The 19123-nt window shown below is 36.6% G+C and overlaps 1 protein-coding gene across 3 annotated transcripts in view; it reads right to left on the bottom strand.

Annotated features, from left to right (window-relative positions):
- Positions 1–7813: 7813 nt before the first annotated feature.
- The window catches only part of LOC138715017 (uncharacterized), a 31819-nt gene continuing 20509 nt past the window's right edge, over positions 7814–19123 (bottom strand). For 2 of the 3 annotated variants that reach the window (XM_069847406.1, XM_069847407.1), the window contains 3 exons: positions 14993–15158; positions 12685–12831; positions 9675–10445 (listed from right to left, as the gene is read on the bottom strand). In XM_069847406.1, coding sequence (XP_069703507.1) covers positions 10335–10445; positions 12685–12831; positions 14993–15158 — 424 coding nt within the window. In that variant the 3' untranslated portion in view covers positions 9675–10334. Of the gene's footprint in view, positions 8069–9674; positions 10446–12684; positions 12832–14992; positions 15159–19123 lie in introns of those variants that run through there. The other variant, XM_069847409.1, reaches the window with a different exon arrangement.

Genomic DNA, 19123 nt, shown 5'->3' with positions numbered 1-19123 from the left:
CTACGACATCGCTGATAATTTTTCTGACACAATCTTAAAACGCGAGTTTCTATTGCATCCTGGTATGGGCCACATAAATGGTTATGCGGTAATGTGATGCAAAATAAACTTCTCTTGGCCTTGTTTGTTGCTGTCAAAGGAAAAAAATAAAAAGAAAAGAAAGAAAGAGGAATTTCAACACATAATATGGGATGCTTCATCACACTGAAACAATCACTGAAACTCAGAGCATAATAGCTTATTTGGTGAGTGAAATTGTTATTTTTCATTGATAGTAAAAAGATTAGACTAATAATAGTAGTAATAATAATAATAATAATAATAATAATAATAATAATAATAATAATAATACAGTAATAATGATATTAATAATATAATAACAATAATAATTAATATCATGAATAAACATTTCCTATCGGAGGCACTTAAACTAGTTGCATCTGGCCTCACCGAGGATTTTGATCACCGGCCGCTACTGATGAAACTATCACCACTTTTGAAAAACGTTTCAATTACAAATGCACGATGTTAGCTTGACCAATGCTCTATACTGACTGGCAATGCTTTGAACTGCAGTACACACTGGTACCAACATAAACTCTCTAGGAAGACCTGTCAAACAATGGCACACAATTTAAAATGGATAATTATTTCTGCTGTATCCTGTATCCACAATTTGCATTCACACTATCTGCCATCGAAACAATGACGAACAATCGAACACAGAATGATCAATGAAATTAAAGAAAAAAAAATGCAAGCATGCACACATGTATATTGATCGATCTTTTACCTATTCCTTCAGGAAATATTTTCTTCTTAATAAAATTTAAAAAAAAATCTAATAATGAACGATAGCGATTGAGAAAAAAATCTTGAAGGAAAGATTCTAGACTATTTTGTTGATGTAGGTCAGTGATGTCAACTGATGCCCATAGGAGCAAGCGCACGCTTTAGAGCCCAGGAGAGCCTGAGCGCTTTACAGTGGAAAGGAAAGAGACAGACAATAGAGGTAGTATATGCTGTTTGGTCGAGCTATATACAGAATGCCCACCACTAATTCAATGGATAAAGGGAAGAGATGTTAATGTTATGTTTTATTTAACGACGCTCGCAACTGCAGAGGTTATATCAGCGTCGCCGGATGTGCCGGAATTTTGTCCCGCAGGAGTTCTTTTACATGCCAGTAAATCTACTGACATGAGCCTGTCACATTTAAGCACACTTAAATGCCATCGACCTGGCCCGGGATCGAACCCGCAACCTTGGGCATAGAAGGCCAGCGCTATACCAACTTGCCAACCAGGGCGACAAGGGAAGAGAACTTATTAAAACTGTATCCATGTTAATTTTTAGATTTGTCTGAGAAGTATAAGTGCATTATAAGGAAGTAAGTTTTAATTCTAATGTTCATTTTTCACAAGTTTGCTTTTTTTATTCAAAATGAATATTTTCTCAACTTTCTTTACAGAAAAGTGAAATTTTCAGATATGTTTGTTTAGTAGCCTTACAGGTACTAAAACAATGTTTTCGTAAATCTAATATATCGTAAATACGTATTACTGAAGATAGTGTATTAAAATGTTTGAAAATATTCACATGGAAAATGTTTGTAAGGAAATGAATTAACAAAGCAAATACTGTTACATCACAAACAAAAGATATGTGCCTATTTGTTGGTAAAACGTCAGCTCTATAGCTTTTCAAGATAATTTAATATTTTGATAACAGAAAGTTGCGCACCAAAATCATCTAAAAGCATAATGTGATAAGAGTTTTATTATGTAATATTAGTTACAGTTAAAACATATACCTAGACAACTTTGCTTTGTACTATAATATTGTTTTGATTACTTTTATAAGGATAAAGATACCATCAATATCAATTTAAACTTATCATATCATATTCAGTGTCTTTCTTTGGGATAACACTTCTTTATGAATGATGTGTTTAATTCACTTAGTACAGTATAGTTGTAGTTATTATGGAATTTGTGTGAATATTCCTTCTTTACTCTTTGTTATGTTATTAACGTTTAAAACAACTGCAATATTAGGCTAAGAAATAGGTGTTAGTACTTTTGTTTTGCAGAAAATATAGAAAATAATAAACAGAAAGAAGCCATATAAAAATAACGACATAAAATTTCACGTTCCGTTTGAAGTTTGTGCACCACTGTTTTCTTAATCGAACAAGCTGCTTATTCCTCCTTCCAATCCTAGCGTTTAATGCCCACGCACAACGTCAAGGTCAGAAAAGTGCGCTTGCTTTGACATCACTGATGTAGGTCTTTAAAACATTTCAGTAAAAATAATCATGCAGATATTTAATTAATTGTAGATTTTATTATGTAAATGCTTTATGGTTGTAAAAAAATACGCAAATTTGATATTATTTTTAATTATTAGCTATTCCTGTAATGAAGAGGATAGAGTTTCTCATAAGCTTGAATTACATTGGTAGTCAAGGTCTGTATAGATGCCTCTAACTCTAACTCGATAGTGTAGTTAAAGCCGGAAATATCTCCATACTGCTCCTTAGTTCCTCTCAAAAGAGGTCCCAATACGCAGATCTGGAATTCCAATACTAGCTTTCATCAAAGCTAGATTCGTATCTTAACTTTAAGCGTATGTACTAGTGATCATACAATGGGTCAAGTAGGGACAAATGCCATTCATGAATCTTATTTCTTAAAGTCTGAGAGCAAAGAGTAAGATCAATAACTTTTTTTCTATCTGTATAGAAGATTGGTACCGAGCCTCTATTTATAAACTCGAGCCTAATTTAAGCAATGAATTCGAGCAGAGGTATCCTACTGGGGTTAGTGTCCCCACTGCCCCGTAAGAATGTAGCATGAGTTGGAATCACAACCCACAAGTAGTAGCAGCCCTTCCTTCACAATGTCTCACCAGTCTTGCAAATGTAGTGACTCTTCAGATCCATGTGCAAAGTAGGCAAAACAAACTACCAGCTTCCTTACAAATCCCTCAAAGTAGAGATCAATCCCACTACAATTTTCTGCTACAAGTCAACTAGCAAGAATGCATTGATTCCTTTTATATATACCAAAGTATGAGGATCAGATGTGCAATAATATATAGCACCACCTGAGTTTCTCGTATCTTTTAACTTGTCCTTATACATTCAGGGTTCTTACATTAGGGCCACTTTGACATTTTACCCTTGGAGTCAGTGGCGGCTCCTGCATATTTCTTAAGAGGAGGAAAGACGTTAACAGCGCAAAATGACATCATCTTGAGAGAAACATGCTACAAATTAGCCTACATACATACATGTAACACCAAGTAGTGTTAGGGTTGGCCTTCTCTTTCGTATAGCAATAATCTGTTCCTGTAAACTGAGTTTCTTAAATTGTCCAAATATGTTTTCACTTCCATTCATTGGTGGATAATTGCACAAATTAACAATTACAAGAAATTCACAAACTCGCAGCATTTTTGGCGCACACTACAGCATCACACGTGTTGGTAGAGACTAGCTACTAACATATAACCAGAACCGTTTTACGAAAGTGGGAATGAGAAATAATTTGTTAAGAAAGCGAGAACACACATGGTCTGTGTTGCCACATATACATTTTACAAGTTCAGTATCACATGCTTTTGAAGAATGTCAGTTCTTGTAAAGCCATACTACCATTATTGCTAAAAGCTGCCGGTGCCCGATTAATTTTTTTGTGTTAAAAATAATGTAGTTTGGAGTACTTTCAATTTCAAATATATTTGTAGAAAACTGACAACTTGGCTGTTGTCCTATTTAGTAGACAATGAATGGAAGTGAATTTCAGGAGCCAAAAAGATCTGCGATACTAGCGTAGAACTACTTCCTCTTTGTTTCATATAAATCTAACTTCAACTTTCAGATATCCTCGAAAGTTCGAAACCATGAGCAGTAGCTTATACAAAATGCAATGAATAATATATTTTGATTTATGATTTTAAAAAAAGTTTATATGGTGTTTTTCATAGCTTTGCATTAAAACTGTTTTTATTGTGCCTCCTCCTAGATGTGTTATAGTCTGGTTGAATGCAGCATCGTTAGATGGCAGCAAGTTTGCGGTTTGCTGCAAGACCAGTTGGTTTCCATTTCCCGCCTATGCGCTGATTCAGAGGAGGATCTCCTCCCTAACTGTTCATTCGCTTGCTTTAAATCTCTGCTTCTTTCTCTGGCCGCCAGTGCGCTGTTGTCTATGTGTGTTAGCTGCAGGAAAGGAGGAAAGGATTTGCTTTCCTCCACACAAACAATCTCGCATCTTTCTCACAGTTTTCTAGCAGCACATGAGCGCGCGTTGTTTAAAACTCGATCAACCGAGGTTTTCTTATAGCTGTGAACTTAAAAATTATCGAATCTTCCTCGAATTTCAAGGCATATATTTCATTTGGTATTTACTTTCAAAAGAAGAAAAATGTGAGGACGTTCCTCCCTTCCCTCCCCCGAGAAACCGCCACTGCTTGGAGTCTAACAAAATAAACCTGTTAAGGCACACTCATGCTGAAGGTTGGCCTGCAAAAGTTTCATTGTCAAACTTACCTCATAAGTTGTCTTCCTTTGGTGCAGGTGCAGGGCATTCCCCTAGACCGTCACATTCTCACCATCTTGTGCCATGGAGGAGTGTCGTCCAGCATCCCTCACAGGTCCAGGCTGCATTGCTCTGCAGGTCCCACCAAGGACTTCCAGTTGGTTGAGAACCCTCGGTAATTCCCTCCTTCCCGGACATCCTCCTTCAACAAGGGCAGACTATTGTCGCCCTACTCCAAAGGATCCCTCCACTGACTCTGGCCTTGTCTCTTCATGGATTATGCCTCTTCTTCTACTTCTTCTTAGGTCCCAGAAGGTTAACTGTGGGCCTAGTTGCCTTATAGTAGGGTCAAAATTCAACCTTCTCCAAGTAGGATACAGACTGAGGATTCAACCTCACTACCAATTGGAGTTTTTTTTCCTACTCCTTGCATTCATAAATGTGGCCATCTGGAGACCTTCAGACCTCAATTAAGTTTTTCCAATACCCCAATCACAATCTAGCTTTGAGAATGTGTTTCTTCGGGGTCCAGAGTATAGCCTTTTGCAGCTTAGGAAGCTTGGAAACCTCCACTGCTACCAGGTTAACTTCTTCCAAGGTTTAATGTGGCTGATATGTTCACAAAGCCACTCCCTGGACTCTTCGTCTGCACAAGTGACCAGCAGGCATTCCCTTCACAGCTTGGTAGACTCAAACCTGGGCAGGATGTCATCACTGCGCATCCCCGATTGCAACATCCCACACAGCATCTGAGAATTTCAGGACCTGCTCCTCAGTAAACCCCTCATCCTACAGAAAGATGGCATACTGGAGAGAAGTAAGACCGGCCACAGATAGTGTATAGAAATATATAGACCACCTCTGCCTCCTTGTGGCCATTTAGTAGCATGTCGTGTCTCAGGTAGATACCACAAAGTCGCAATCTCTTTCCTTTAGAAACCTGTTTTTCAGGTCTTCCAGATGATGAACAATAGGCAGAAAACCAGAAGTTGAGATAGGAGCTTCTGCTGCCTTCCCGCTCTGCACAGTCTTCTCCTGATGCTTCCTCCTCCTCTTTTTTTTTCGGGCTCCAGAAAGCAGGGGCCTCTTTGCTTTATCCTTGTCTTTTTGATTCGACAAGGTAATATATAAGAGAGCAGCTAATGAAATATTCAGGATCTTCGATAGCTTTCTTAATGTTATTAGTCTATCTTCCTTTATAATTGCAGCAGCAGTGTTAATGTTTACGTTCATAAAATGTGTGTTTGGAGCCTCAGAACTAGTGTCTTTTGATAATGATTATTTTCCATCTTTGAACATTTTTGTACCACCTATACTGTACGAGCAATACAGTGCTATAGGATAGAACTGATTCCGCACAAGCCTACTTTAGCATTTCTTACGTCTCACAAACACGAGTTTTTAAAATACAAGCAAAAGTTCAGAGCAGCATATTGTTCTTCATGTGTCACTTTCACTGTAGCATAGGCGAAACTTAAAATATCTCAACTTAATCGTATATCACAGGTTAAAACCTGAAATAAACTATTGAATAACATCATTATTATGTAATAGAAGAGGCACTGTATTAACAATATACAGTATATAATTAACATAAAGGAAGGTGCACATGGACATGTCCAGGGGACGAAATCAGATATCAGATATACTATATACTGGCACAGGAAAGATTCCGAAATTGCTTAAAAAATGCGAAGACTCTATCATGAGTGGATATTAATTCAGATCATGTTCTACTGATAGGCGAAGATCATAGTCATAGGAAAAAAAATAAAGGTAAACTTGCGAATTCTAAATGAGGCAGTAGAGCAAGTGGACACCTTCAAATACATGGGGTGTATTATAAGCACAACATGAGCTGCTGCCAGGAAGTCAAAAGGAGAATAGTAATGGCCAAGGAAGCTTTTAATAGAAAAATGAGCATCTTCTGCGGACCTCTGGAAAAAGAAATAAGGAAGAGACTAGTGAACTGGAAGTGCTTTGTATGGAGTGTAGAATTGTATGAGGCACAAACATGGACATTACGATGAGGTGAAGACAAGCGAATAGAAGCATTTGAAATGTAGATATGGAGAAGAATGGAACGTGTGAAGTGGACAGACAGAATAATAAATGAAGTTGTGTTGGAAAGAGTGGGTGAAGAAAGAATGATGCTGAAACTGATCAGGAAGAGGAAAAGGAATTGGTTAGGTCACTGACTGAGAAGAAACTGCCTAGTGAAGGGTGCACTGGAAGGAATGGTGAACAGACTACAGTAAGATAATTGGATCATATGAGAAGACAAAGCGGAAGGTAGAAGATAGGAAAGATTGAATAAAGCTGGGTTTGCAGTGAAAAACCTACCCTCAGGCAGAACACTGAATGAATGAATGAATGAATGAATGAATGAATGAATGAATGAATGAATGAATGAATGAATGAATGAATGAATGAATGGAATGCAAAACTTAAATTTTATATTCAAAACTGTATGAGTAAAAAAATAACGATTATTCATTATTGAACAGCCAACACACAAGGACAAAGCACTTCAGCTTGGAGTAATCTACTGTTCACCATCTAGCCCCTTCTGTTATCTGACCTTGATCAACTTCATTACTCTGCCATGAACTACATACATGCTGTAGATTTCAATTCCAAGAGTACAACCTAGAATTCATGAATAACCACACCTAGAGGAAGAATATTAGAATCTCATGCTACATAACATGGATGTATTATATAAGCGTCTTTTAATCCCACTCACTACCCATTTACTGCTCACACGTTCTCGATATTGCCTTTATTAATAACACCTTCACTCGTCTATATACAGAAAAAAAATCTTAGACATTCAGGTCGTATACCTTTGTTTACAAAATGGGAACCAATCCAGCATTTATATTTTTATTAAGAACCAGAGTCTTAGTTAGTTTTATGAACGAGGAAACCATTAAAAGTCCCAATTAACCTGGACAACCTTACAACTTGAACCAGGTACCTCCCGAATGCGAATATAGTGTTTTACCATTACCCCACCTGAGTGAATTTCTTTGTTGGCTCTAAAAAGTCATATGCTGATTTTTGTAGTTTTTTAACTTCATCTTTGCATAATAATAATGAAACTTCTTGATCTGTGATATCTATCCGTTTGAAGCATTAAAATTACTCCTTAATAATAAAGTTTATTATATTTCCACAAATTTAAACATCACATATATTTTTTTTTATTTTTCTCACCTCCACGAAGTGCGAAATTATTTTTTCATACAAAGACGTTTTGAATTCCACTGATTTGCTTTCACAGTCTGTTTTCCATAAATAAAGGTGGCATTCAGACATAATTTACCACAATTTTATTACTTTTCTTATAATCACTATTCATATTGTATTTATGTTTTCTCTAGTCTTAGTTCTTTGTAGTTTAAAGTGACAATTTACATGTTGATTCACTTACAGTGTTGCTAGATTGTGCAGATCTGGAGAGGACTGTATAACCAATTTTTCAGATGAAATGCCCATGTCAGTTTCTTCACCATCTTGCACATCTGGAGAAGTTCCAACAGAAAGAATCACTTCTAATGGATGATCCCCTCTAATTTTTATTATATACCCTGATAATATAATTGTGTTATTTTGTTACTAATTTCACTTGATGAAGAAATATTTTTCAACGAAAATAGTTTGTCACAAATAACAGAGAGTTCACGGGATTCAATATTTGTTTAGAAAAGCATATTCTGAATATGTACGTCCATCATCTACTGTTATGAAATATAAATACGCGAAGATGAAAGGGAATCCTCATCTCGTCACGTGGTATGCCAGGTAAGGTTGTGCACTGTGCCAGCTGTACTACTCAGTTTTTCAGTAGTCTTTAACCAAGCTTTATTTTCGCAACCTTACAGTTAGTATAGGTAGTTCCTTTATTTTTATCTGCTGTGGAGACTAGCAGAGTTATGAGATGCTCATTATGTAGCACGATTAACAAGTTCCTGGCAATGAAACAGCATACTTAGCAATTAACAGGCAATACAACCCTCAGATCTCATGTGTTTCATTTATGATTCGCAAAAGACACAGTGTATGTAGATTATGTGGTGATGTAATGGAGAGTGTACAAAGTGCATTTGAAAAGTTCGTGGTCTGCACATAAATGGCATTGAACATGTGTCAATATTGTCACCATTGTTAGCGACCATTTTACATTGATTCAAGCACGAAAAATCATAATTTTCTGTTGACTATATTTTGTGTAGTTTAATTCTGACTGTAAGGGTTTCACTTGACACTACTTCAGCCACGCTTAAAACATAGATTCTCTACTTTTTAAACTGAAAATATAGTTCATTTCATTTTATATGAAATGGTCTTAAAATTCATGAGATTAATATTAGCTTCAATGTCTTAACTTTCCTAGGTGGGTGTGCACCATTGTGCCCTTATGACACGCTGCTCCTGATTAAAGTGATCCAAGCTATCACATAATCAATGAAGAAGAAATTGTGAACAGTGATTTTATTCACCAAAGTGACAATAAGGAAATTTCTCTATATTACTATCACATGAGGCAGCTACTCGAACTTGTGAAAGAGGTGCGAAAAACCGCAAAATGAAAGTAACAGTTTAAGCAAAGTAACTAAATTATGAATAACTTGTAATATCAATACAGGTACTGTACTTCATATTGTACAATAAATGTCCTTTTTCACGACACGGTTTTCATTTCCTTTTATTTCTCATAATCTGAACTTCTGCTTATACAGACAACTATCAGCCCCAATTAGTCTAGATTACTGAGGCTTCACTGTATCTAAAAATCATTACAGCACCTTGTGTGACCACTGAATCACTTCATTTATATCACTACCAAATCTCCAACTGTCGCCACCTCCAACCCTACTCCCATTACTACCACCACAATCAATATTTGTTGCTGCTGTTATAATAATAATAATAGTAGTAGTAGTACTAATAACAATAGTTGTGTGATATTTTTACCTTTTTTGATCACAGTGTTGATATGAGAAATGTGCATGTTTGTCTGTGAAGTGTAGGGACAAATACAACGTTGTGAGAACATTAATAAACCAACAAATATATTTTCTGATTTTTAAATTACAATGCCAAGTACAACAAAAGAAAGACGCATGATGAACTTTTATTACTCAATTTATTAAGGCTGATAGTTTTATTTTTTACATCAAGCAAGAATACTGTGTTAGTCTCACAAGAAATAACAGTTTTAGAAAATAATCTCTTCACAGTTTCTACATTCTATTTCGCTATTTTCTAAACACCAAATAACTTCTGAGAGCCTATATAAAAATATTCTTTCTAAAGCTACGGTTTGTTTATGGCAATCATCGCCAGACGCACATTGCCGGCGATTATAAACGCTGGTGATGATCATCAGGAAGTGGTTTCTTTATCAGCGTACATCGCTGTCAATTCTCATTTGTTCTGCTGCCATAACTCGATTCAATATTTCTACATGGCCTTCTCTAAATATCGATTATTGAACATTAATGCGGCGATGTGCGTCCTGAATTTGCTTCAGAAGCAATCTCCAGCGATCTGCGTCGCGTCCAACGATCTACGTTGGCGATCATCGCTGTAAAGAAACCGTGCGCATTCATTTTAACTGCTAGCAACTCCAGGCGACAATCACCAATGATGTGCGCCCGGCGATGATCGTCATAAACAAACCGCAGCTTAAGAGTCCTTGATTTATGACCTGCCTACATACAACCACTTTTACAAAATAGAAAAACATATGTTATGGCAATTCACATGATGTCTCTTACCTGACATTTATAAAACACTATTACTTGGAATCATTGAAAGGTTCTCTATGAAGTGATCCTCACTTTTATTGGTAGCGACTGTCAGTCCTGTCACCAGGAAGCTTCTGCGCACAGTTTCCTGTCGGTAAATAAAGACAAATAAAACTTAAATTTCGGAATATAAAGTTTATATTGCTTTCACGTGTTAAATACCAGGTTACGGTACCTTGTTGACTAGTTTCAGCCTGTGAGCTATCTTCAAAAACGGATGGTCTTCGCGCCTTCTGATTGCTTTTCCTGTGTGGGATGCAATCAGAAGACGCGAAGACCACCCAGTTCTGAAGATAGCCCACCTAGTATTTAACACGTGAAAGCAATATAAACTTTATATTCCGAAGTGATATAGTGTTAAAAGTTGTGTAATCAAGATGTATAAAACTTAAATTTCTTGTTTGGAGCAGTAGAGCGACTGGTTTCGTTACTTTATACTTAGAAGCAACTTAATAATAAACATGTACAAGTTGCTCACTTACTTATATTTAAATAATATAAAACAATTGATATGGATCTGTCAACAATACTTTTTTTTTGAGAATACACCTGCTACCCAACACATGGCTTAAGTCTACTCTCATTTTTTTTTTACCTTTGCTCCTAGTTTGTCCATAAAAGTTTGTGCATTATCATCAGATGTTTCAAAGCGATACATGAAAGAAATGGTATTTCCTTTACACACCATGAAGGTGCATGGAGGTAGAACTTCATGCTTTCTTAACCTCAGCATTACAATAGCCGGCCATACACACACATTCTTTCCTCTGTAAAATCGTGATGTGTTGGAATGGTACAGTTGGCGCGCAAGAAAAAATGTCGTGTGGAAAAAACTGCCTTACCCATACATTGTAAATAAGTTACCTGGGGATTTTTCACGTGTTAGTGTGGTGTGTTCCGTTTCCAAGGGAAAGACCGTGAGTGTATGGTCAAAAACTGTCATTTGGCATGTCATCTGGAATGGCACGTTGTCATGTACAAATTTTCAATGTGATTCTTTTCTTTGGCGACTCCAGTATGTTGCACGTGCTTGTAAAGGTGAAGCAAGTGTGTTGAAATTTAATGATATGGATGAGAGAAAAGAAAAAAAAATATGTGCCTATACTGTTATAGGAACTTCATGCCTAACTGAAAGAGATAGGTATTGTCACATCTCGACAGAACTAAGAGAGAATATTCCGGAGGATTTTAAGAAATATTTAACGATGAGTGGAGAAACCTTCGACAAACTTCTGAATTTAATGCTACCTCATCTTGCGAAACAAGACACTCCAATGAGACGAAGTATAGCCTACCTGCGAAAGAACAGCTTATTGCTACTCTCCGTTTCCTTGCCACTGGACATAGTTACGAAGATCTTAACAATAATACATCAAAATGCCACAGGTTTGGTACATATTGATCATTTCATTTTTTTTTTCATCTCATTTATTGTATTCCATAGATCTTACATTAGCAATGAAGCTTTAAGATGTGGAACAAATCAAAATTTTACAAGATTACAATTAAATTGCTACAATTTTTTTACAATTTCAATTTTTTACAATTTTTTGGCGAGATGTAGTGAGGCCGAGGGTTCACCAACAGATTACCTGGCATTTGCCTTATAGTTGGGGGAAATCCTCGGAAAAAACCCAACCAGGTAATCAGGCCAAACGGGGATGAATTGAAGTGAGGCCGAGGACTTGCCACAGACCACCCGGCATCTGTCCCATGGCTAGGGAAAATCTCAGAAAAAACCAATCAATCAGATCAAACAGGACATCCAACCCAAGCCCGACTACAGCTACTGCGAACTTCCTATCACTTCACATTCTCGAGTTACATTTCCTCAGCTACTGGCAATCCGACAATTCATGCATCAACTTCTCCCCTCACGCATATTGATAGATGATGCCATTAGCTCCAACTCAAGGTCACATTGGATACTTTAACCCTTCTTTTATCGATCGCCATTTGCTTCATTGGAATATGTCATGCAATTTAGAAATGATAGGCGCAACAAAACTGATCTGAAAATGTGTCGGTAAACTTTCTGGGATGGCACCCTAGTACTGGACTGAACTTATATAGACGTATTTACGTCAAAAAGATGCTGGAACGGCATTCCAGCATGTTTCGCCAGAAGAAAAGCATTGGTATATATTTTCATAACATACTCAAGACCATGTACACGTGTTTACATCACTTTATTCTTTCATTTGACTGGTTTTTATAATGTTTGGTCAAGCAGGTAGATGAATGAGGACAAATCAGAATATAAAGTTTCACACACCAGTACACTCGATGCCAGCAAAAAATATAAAAACTTTCAACGAATTGTTTACCTGCTCTGCAGTCTGCAGGTGTTGGTATGCAACAGTCACCCAATCAACAATCTCCTTGCGTCCTGGAAGCTGCAATTTGTTAGCAGTCCCATCCCATGCCCCTGTTGAGCGAGAGTTGAATAGGGACCATTGTTTCTGTATGGATGTCTGCCATACAAAACGAGAAATATTGTTTTTTATTAAAATATTTTCCTTATAAACAAAGACAAAATTAATGTCATGTGATAATTTTCCTAATTTAGACTAGACTACCTACAAGAACACACTTTATTACAGTACGATTATTTAGTCCTGACAGTTGCAGGCAATCTGCACCTGGGTCAGGCAAGTCCATTTAGTTATGCCAAGGGGTGTTTGGGTTATTCACTCGCTTGCCTTCTTAGCGATCAGATGTCATGTGTGTGGTAGAGCAGTATGTTTCCAGTAAAAATTAAGCTGTATTGCATTCCTTTACTGACCGCTCGCCCTTATCTCTACTCCGGAACTCTCCCCACTCCTCCTATTACTTTCCCTCTTTCGCGTCACTGAGCTGTCAGGACTAAATAATCGGTCTGTACACTGTATTTATGAGAAACGAAAAGACATTTAGACTAGACTATCTACAAGAATATACTTTATTACGTCATATTTATGAGAATTCTTCTATACTGTCCATCCATAAACCACAAAAGAAGTAAATTAAAATCATCAGTACCAGTTGCAGAAGACACAGCCCTGCAGTATATATTGACTACACCCCAACTCTGGCTACTAGCAACAGGCATCTATAATGAACACCGATCAAAATACCCCTCATTTCTCGTGAAAAACAACAACTGAATAGACTACAGTGGACTATAGTGGACTTTACGTTGTCAGCAAACAGCTGGATACATTAAGAAGATTGATCTTCAGATTTATGAGAAACGAAAAGAGAATTAAAATTAAAATGGCAGTCCCATCCATTTCAGAATTCTGCATCCCTGATTCATTCAGAATGTCACATAATACTGGGGGGGGGGGGGGGAGGAAAAAAAAAAGAGTGGGAATGAGAAATGACTAGAGAAGCATGGAATATGAGGCTATTCTGTGACTTGCAAATGAAAGACTCAAATTCAGGAACAAGGCGTCCATAATGTCATTATTGCCAGCAGTAACAGACAAATATAGACAACTATTCACTGTTATTTTTTTTTATTTTAGTAGGTTATTTTACGACGCTTTATCAACATCTTAGGTTATTTAGCATCTGAATGAGATGAAGGTGATAATGTCGATGAAATGAGTCCAGGGTCCAGCACCGATAGTTACCCAGCATTTGCTCATAATGGGTTGAGGGAAAACCCCGGAAAAAACCTCAACCAGGTAACTTATCCAACCCAGAATCGAACCCGGGCCAACTGGTTTTGCGGTTAGATACGCTAACCATTACTCCACCGGTGTAGACTTCATAGTTAATATTATTTTAAAAACATTTTTATCAACAATGTACACAAAATTCATATACAAATGAGTCCAGATCTGTTATTTGAGTTCTATTGCTTCATTTTGTTTGTAATCTAAAAGGCTGTATCCAGCAGTTCTTCTCAAAAATCTCATTTCAGCAGATGTTATGCATCTTTCATCTTGGATTCAGATGGTCCTTGCTTCACTACCATAAGAGGGCGGGTTTTGTCGAAATTTTATAACCATCCAATCTTGTATGTTTTTGAACCTTCATTGTTCTGAAAACTTGGTTGATAATTCCGAGGGATCTGTTATAATTTTGAACATTAAATCGCATTCTTCAAGATATGTTGAAGTATAACCTAGTATTTAAATTAGTTAACTTGTTCCAATATCGAATTGTTAATACAAATTTTGCTTTGAATGGATCATTTTCCTTGAAAGGCCATGGCTTTTGTTTTAGTTTTCGATATTTCCATTTCAGAATCTTCTGCAATAATATTAAGAGAGTGAATCGAGTAATAATTCATCTTCTGTGCTAATGAGAAGGACTTGGTCATCTATATACAAGAGGATATCTATGGTATTATTACTATGGAGATAAATGTTAAACAAGAGAGGTGATAAAGGGCAGCCCTATCTCACTCCACAATTTATCGGTTTTCAATCAGAAAATCCTGCTCCTATTTTTACTGCTCCCACATGTTAGAGACAGAGAACTGTCAATCCTTTCTAGTTTTGTATAGACTGTATTCCATAGTTTTTTCCTCTGACTGACAGTCCTTATCTATTTACAATATAGGGAAATGTATGCGATCTCTCTTGAGATTGTACAAATCAGAACAAAACAACAATTTTATTATAGACATAACAATGAACTCACATGGAACATGCTTTTGAGACTGACTTCCAGAGGCTGTAACTTGGAAGTGCAGCCCCCTGGAATAATGAGTCTGGTACTCTGATGGGATGAAAACTCTGCCCCCACAGTGTCTCCTGTATGTGGCTGATGACAGTCTAGCAGAAGAAGATTAGGTTCTGGTACATGCCTGCATAAAAACAATAGTATTAAAATTACGATAAATATTATCATTATCATGGTACAATAACAATAAACCAATGTTGGCTTTTGATCTTACAACCAAGTGGGGCACAAAAGAAAAGATATTTTTAAAAATTTAATAATCAGAAGATTAAAAAAATCTCATCTATTAACTTCTGTTTTTTGGGGGAAGGTGAGGGGGGGCTAACTCCTTTGTTAAAAGTCTGTCCTCGTAGCATAAAGCTTCAATTTGTAAATATTTTATTGCATTCATTTTGGACCACAACACTGATCGACAATCACTTTGATACAAGATTTTCACTCATAACAGCTGATTAAAATAAAACTATTGTTGGTCACTTGATCAGTATAATTGATAATTCTTGTTAAGTAGAACCAGATGCCACTTTGTCACTTAATAGTAAGACTCGACTTCACTCAGAGCTTCATATGAAGAAACTGGCTAAAGAAACATACAATGACCTCCACTTTTTTAAGCTGCCTGCAAATCTTTATTTATGATCTAGAATGGACTGACAACTTCGGAATTTCTTTCTGCATCCCCGCCATGCTCCACTTACAAATATTTTGTTCAAATATGTAGTCTGTCGGAAGTTTTACTGTACATACTAAAGTAACTATTCTAAAAACTGTATTTTGACACAGTGTAATATAGTGGTGCCACTGAGTAGCAAATGGTGTACTTTATCAAGTTTTAATTATTTCAAGTTGTCAGTCACTGCACCTCTGTGACTGAAGACACCATTAAGTAGGAAATTTATCTTCTTGCTTCCCACTGCCTGCATCAACCCTAAGACAAGTATTTATTGTAAAACAGCATAGTGTGAGAAGTCCGCAATGGAAATGTAATCAGTCCATGTTGCCACATTTCTACAGGTGCCAGTCCTGAATCAAGAGTGAAGGAAAGATAGCATGAACGAAAAAATTCAAAACTAAACAAAATCTGGTCAATTTCATTTACAACTGGGAGACACGTGACCATGTGATCTTATGGTACAGCTACTACTGCAGTAAACTAGGCACTGCTACTGCAATAAACTATCATTATTTAGAATTAGACTTCTGTATATTTCACTGTGTGCTGGAACTTAACACTTCAAATGTTTCGGAACTATGAGTGTCATTCAGAAAGTGGTACTCATTTGTGTACCACAACTGTGCGGGTGATTGGACTCGTCCAATTCATGTCAGCCCACTCACTGTCACGTGTTGGCCATACATTGAGGATGTTTCATCATGTTACGAGCATCGGTGGTGTTTTTGTGCATATTTAAAATGAACAAGAAAATAGAGAATCCTGCTAAGTATGAAGTGAGATCAGTGATTCGATTTCTTAACACGAGAAAGGTCTCCTCCTTGTTGAGTTCATGCTCCAAGGAGCCACAATAGATACTCATGCATATTGTGCAACACTAAAGAAGTTACAGCAGGCCTTTCAAAATCGCAGGAAGAGGTCTATTGTCTAGCAGTGTGATCATCCTTCATGACGAGGTCGGGCTGGGTAGCGCAGTCGGTATAGTGATGGCCTTCTGTACTTGAGGTTGCAGCTTCGATCCCGGCCTATGTCGATGGCATTTAAGTGTGCTTAAATGCGATAGGCTCATTTCAGTAGATTTACTGGCATGTAAAAGAACTCGTGCGGGACAAAATTTTGGCACACTGGCGACGCTGATATAACCTCGGCAGTTGTGAGCATAGTTAAATAAACCACAATTTAAAAATTTTTCATGGCAATAATGCCCGACCATATGTCACAAACCAAACTCCCGCAAAGTTTCAAGACAGAAGCTTTCAACCATCCACACTACAGCCTGGACCTGGCCATCTTTTCATGGAACTGAAGGCGTTCTTGGGAGAAAAACGCTTTGTGAGTGTTAAAAGAGTCACTACGTTTTTAATGGACTGGAGACTGAAGTTCATGCCCAGAAAACAGAAAACTGTCCAAGGTAATTATGCGGTAATTAAGTGTGCTTAAATGCGACAGGCTCATGTTAGTAGATTTACTGGCATATAAAAGAACTCATGCGAGACAAAATTCTGGCACACTGGCGACGCTGATATAACCTCGGCAGTTGTGAGCATAGTTAAATAAACCATAATTTAAAAATTTTTCATGACAATAATGCCCGACCTTATGTCACAAACCAAACTCCCGCAAAGTTTCAAGAGGGAAGCTTTCAACCATCCACCCTACAGTCTGGACTTGGCTCCTAGTGACTTTCATCTTTTCATGGAAATGAAGGCGTTCTTGGGAGAAAAACGCTTTGTGAGTGTTGAAAGAGTCACTACGTTTTTTAATGGATTGGAGACTGAGGTTCATGCCAAGAGAATCAGAAAACAGAAAAATTATCCAAAGTAATATGTGGAAAAATAGTTTAAGATATGTAGGAGTTCAATAAAAAGTTTATTTAAAAAATCTTTACTGAATAATTTTTATTCTAAAACAGGTACTACTTTCCAGTATATGTATTTTTGTTCTAATGGTGAATCCTATATGATCTTAAGAGTCATCTACTCTATTGAGCCCATTATGTGTGAATAGTAGCCCAACAGAGTATATTTATTTATTTATTTATTTATTTATTTATTTATTTATTTATTTATTTATTTCATCAATCTTTGTTCACGTCATGGCGGATTAGATGTATTCCAGTTCTTAATCCGCCATCACTCTCAATACAAATATAACCCAAAGTAATACATAATGAACCTATAAGTTTCCTCTGTTTACAATAATAGAACTAATAATAATAATAATAATAATAATAATAATAATAATAATAATAATAATAATAATACACAACTAAGCCTAATACTAAGTATAGCTCTTGTATTTAAAACTCCTACCTTAGCTTTTTCATTTTATGTTCAATCTCTTAAGAATTATTCTGTTAACTTCATTGACTACTCTTCATAGTTTCTTATCGTATGACTACTCAACATTTATAATTCCATCTCCGTTAGAGCTTTGACTTTCTCTTCCCATCTAATTTTAACTCTAAAAAGAAATTTTCCTAATTTATGCAAATTGCTGGCGTTTAGGTGACCATTAATTTTTTTATAAGCTACTATAGCGTTCATTTGTAGAATTTTTTATCTACCCAACTGTGTCTCAAATCATTCGTTGCCTGACACTTTAGCGCGATATGCATTGAGTCTTCAGCTAGTCCACACAAAGGACATTTATCCTTCTCTACGTTCCCTCTTTTATTCGTGAGTCTCCAGATACCTAATCTCCACCAATATCCTGTCTCGAAATTTCGTTTGCCCTCTCTTTTATTATTCTTCCAATAGTTTTCGTGTTTATAGACCCTATTTCTCTCCATAGCCAATTTAGACCTAATCTGCTTATTTCTCGTTCCAGCTCTTTCAGCCAATTTGATTTCCAATTAGCGGCTTTCATACAAAAGATACATGTTTTCATAACTGCCGAATCATTCCTACACAGAATATTACCTAAATATTTGATTTTTCTTTCTAGAATAATTCCCAGACTCGAATCGATTCCCATCTCTAGTAACGCTGCCAGGTTAGAAGCATTCTCCGGTATTCCTAGAAATTTTTTTACACATTTTGGCTCTTACTTTACAGATGTTTCTGCTGGATAACCTACTACTCCAGATCTCAATATTATATAATATCTTTGATTCTACTAGTGCATTATAGATGTTGACCAAATTCTTCACCCCAATATTCGGCCATTTATTTAGGCATCTGTCTACTGCTTGGAGTGCATTTTTACCTTTATTCAGTGCCAATTCATTTTGCAACTTCCAATTTCCTCTACTGTCTATTATCACTCCTAGGTACTTGAATCTGGAAACACAATCAATTGGAACTTTATTCACGTGCCATTTCTCTTTCTTACTATGCACATTGCCCTTTTTGCAGATTAGGACTTTTGATTTCTTTTCGTTTATTTTCAGATTCCAAGTTTTACAGAAGCTATTA

This window comes from Periplaneta americana, chromosome 15, assembly GCF_040183065.1.
Source record: "Periplaneta americana isolate PAMFEO1 chromosome 15, P.americana_PAMFEO1_priV1, whole genome shotgun sequence".
Classification (NCBI taxonomy): Eukaryota; Metazoa; Arthropoda; class Insecta; order Blattodea; family Blattidae; genus Periplaneta; species Periplaneta americana.
The sequence above is the reverse complement of the archived record's forward strand: the minus strand, read 5'-3'. Positions and strand labels throughout refer to the sequence as shown.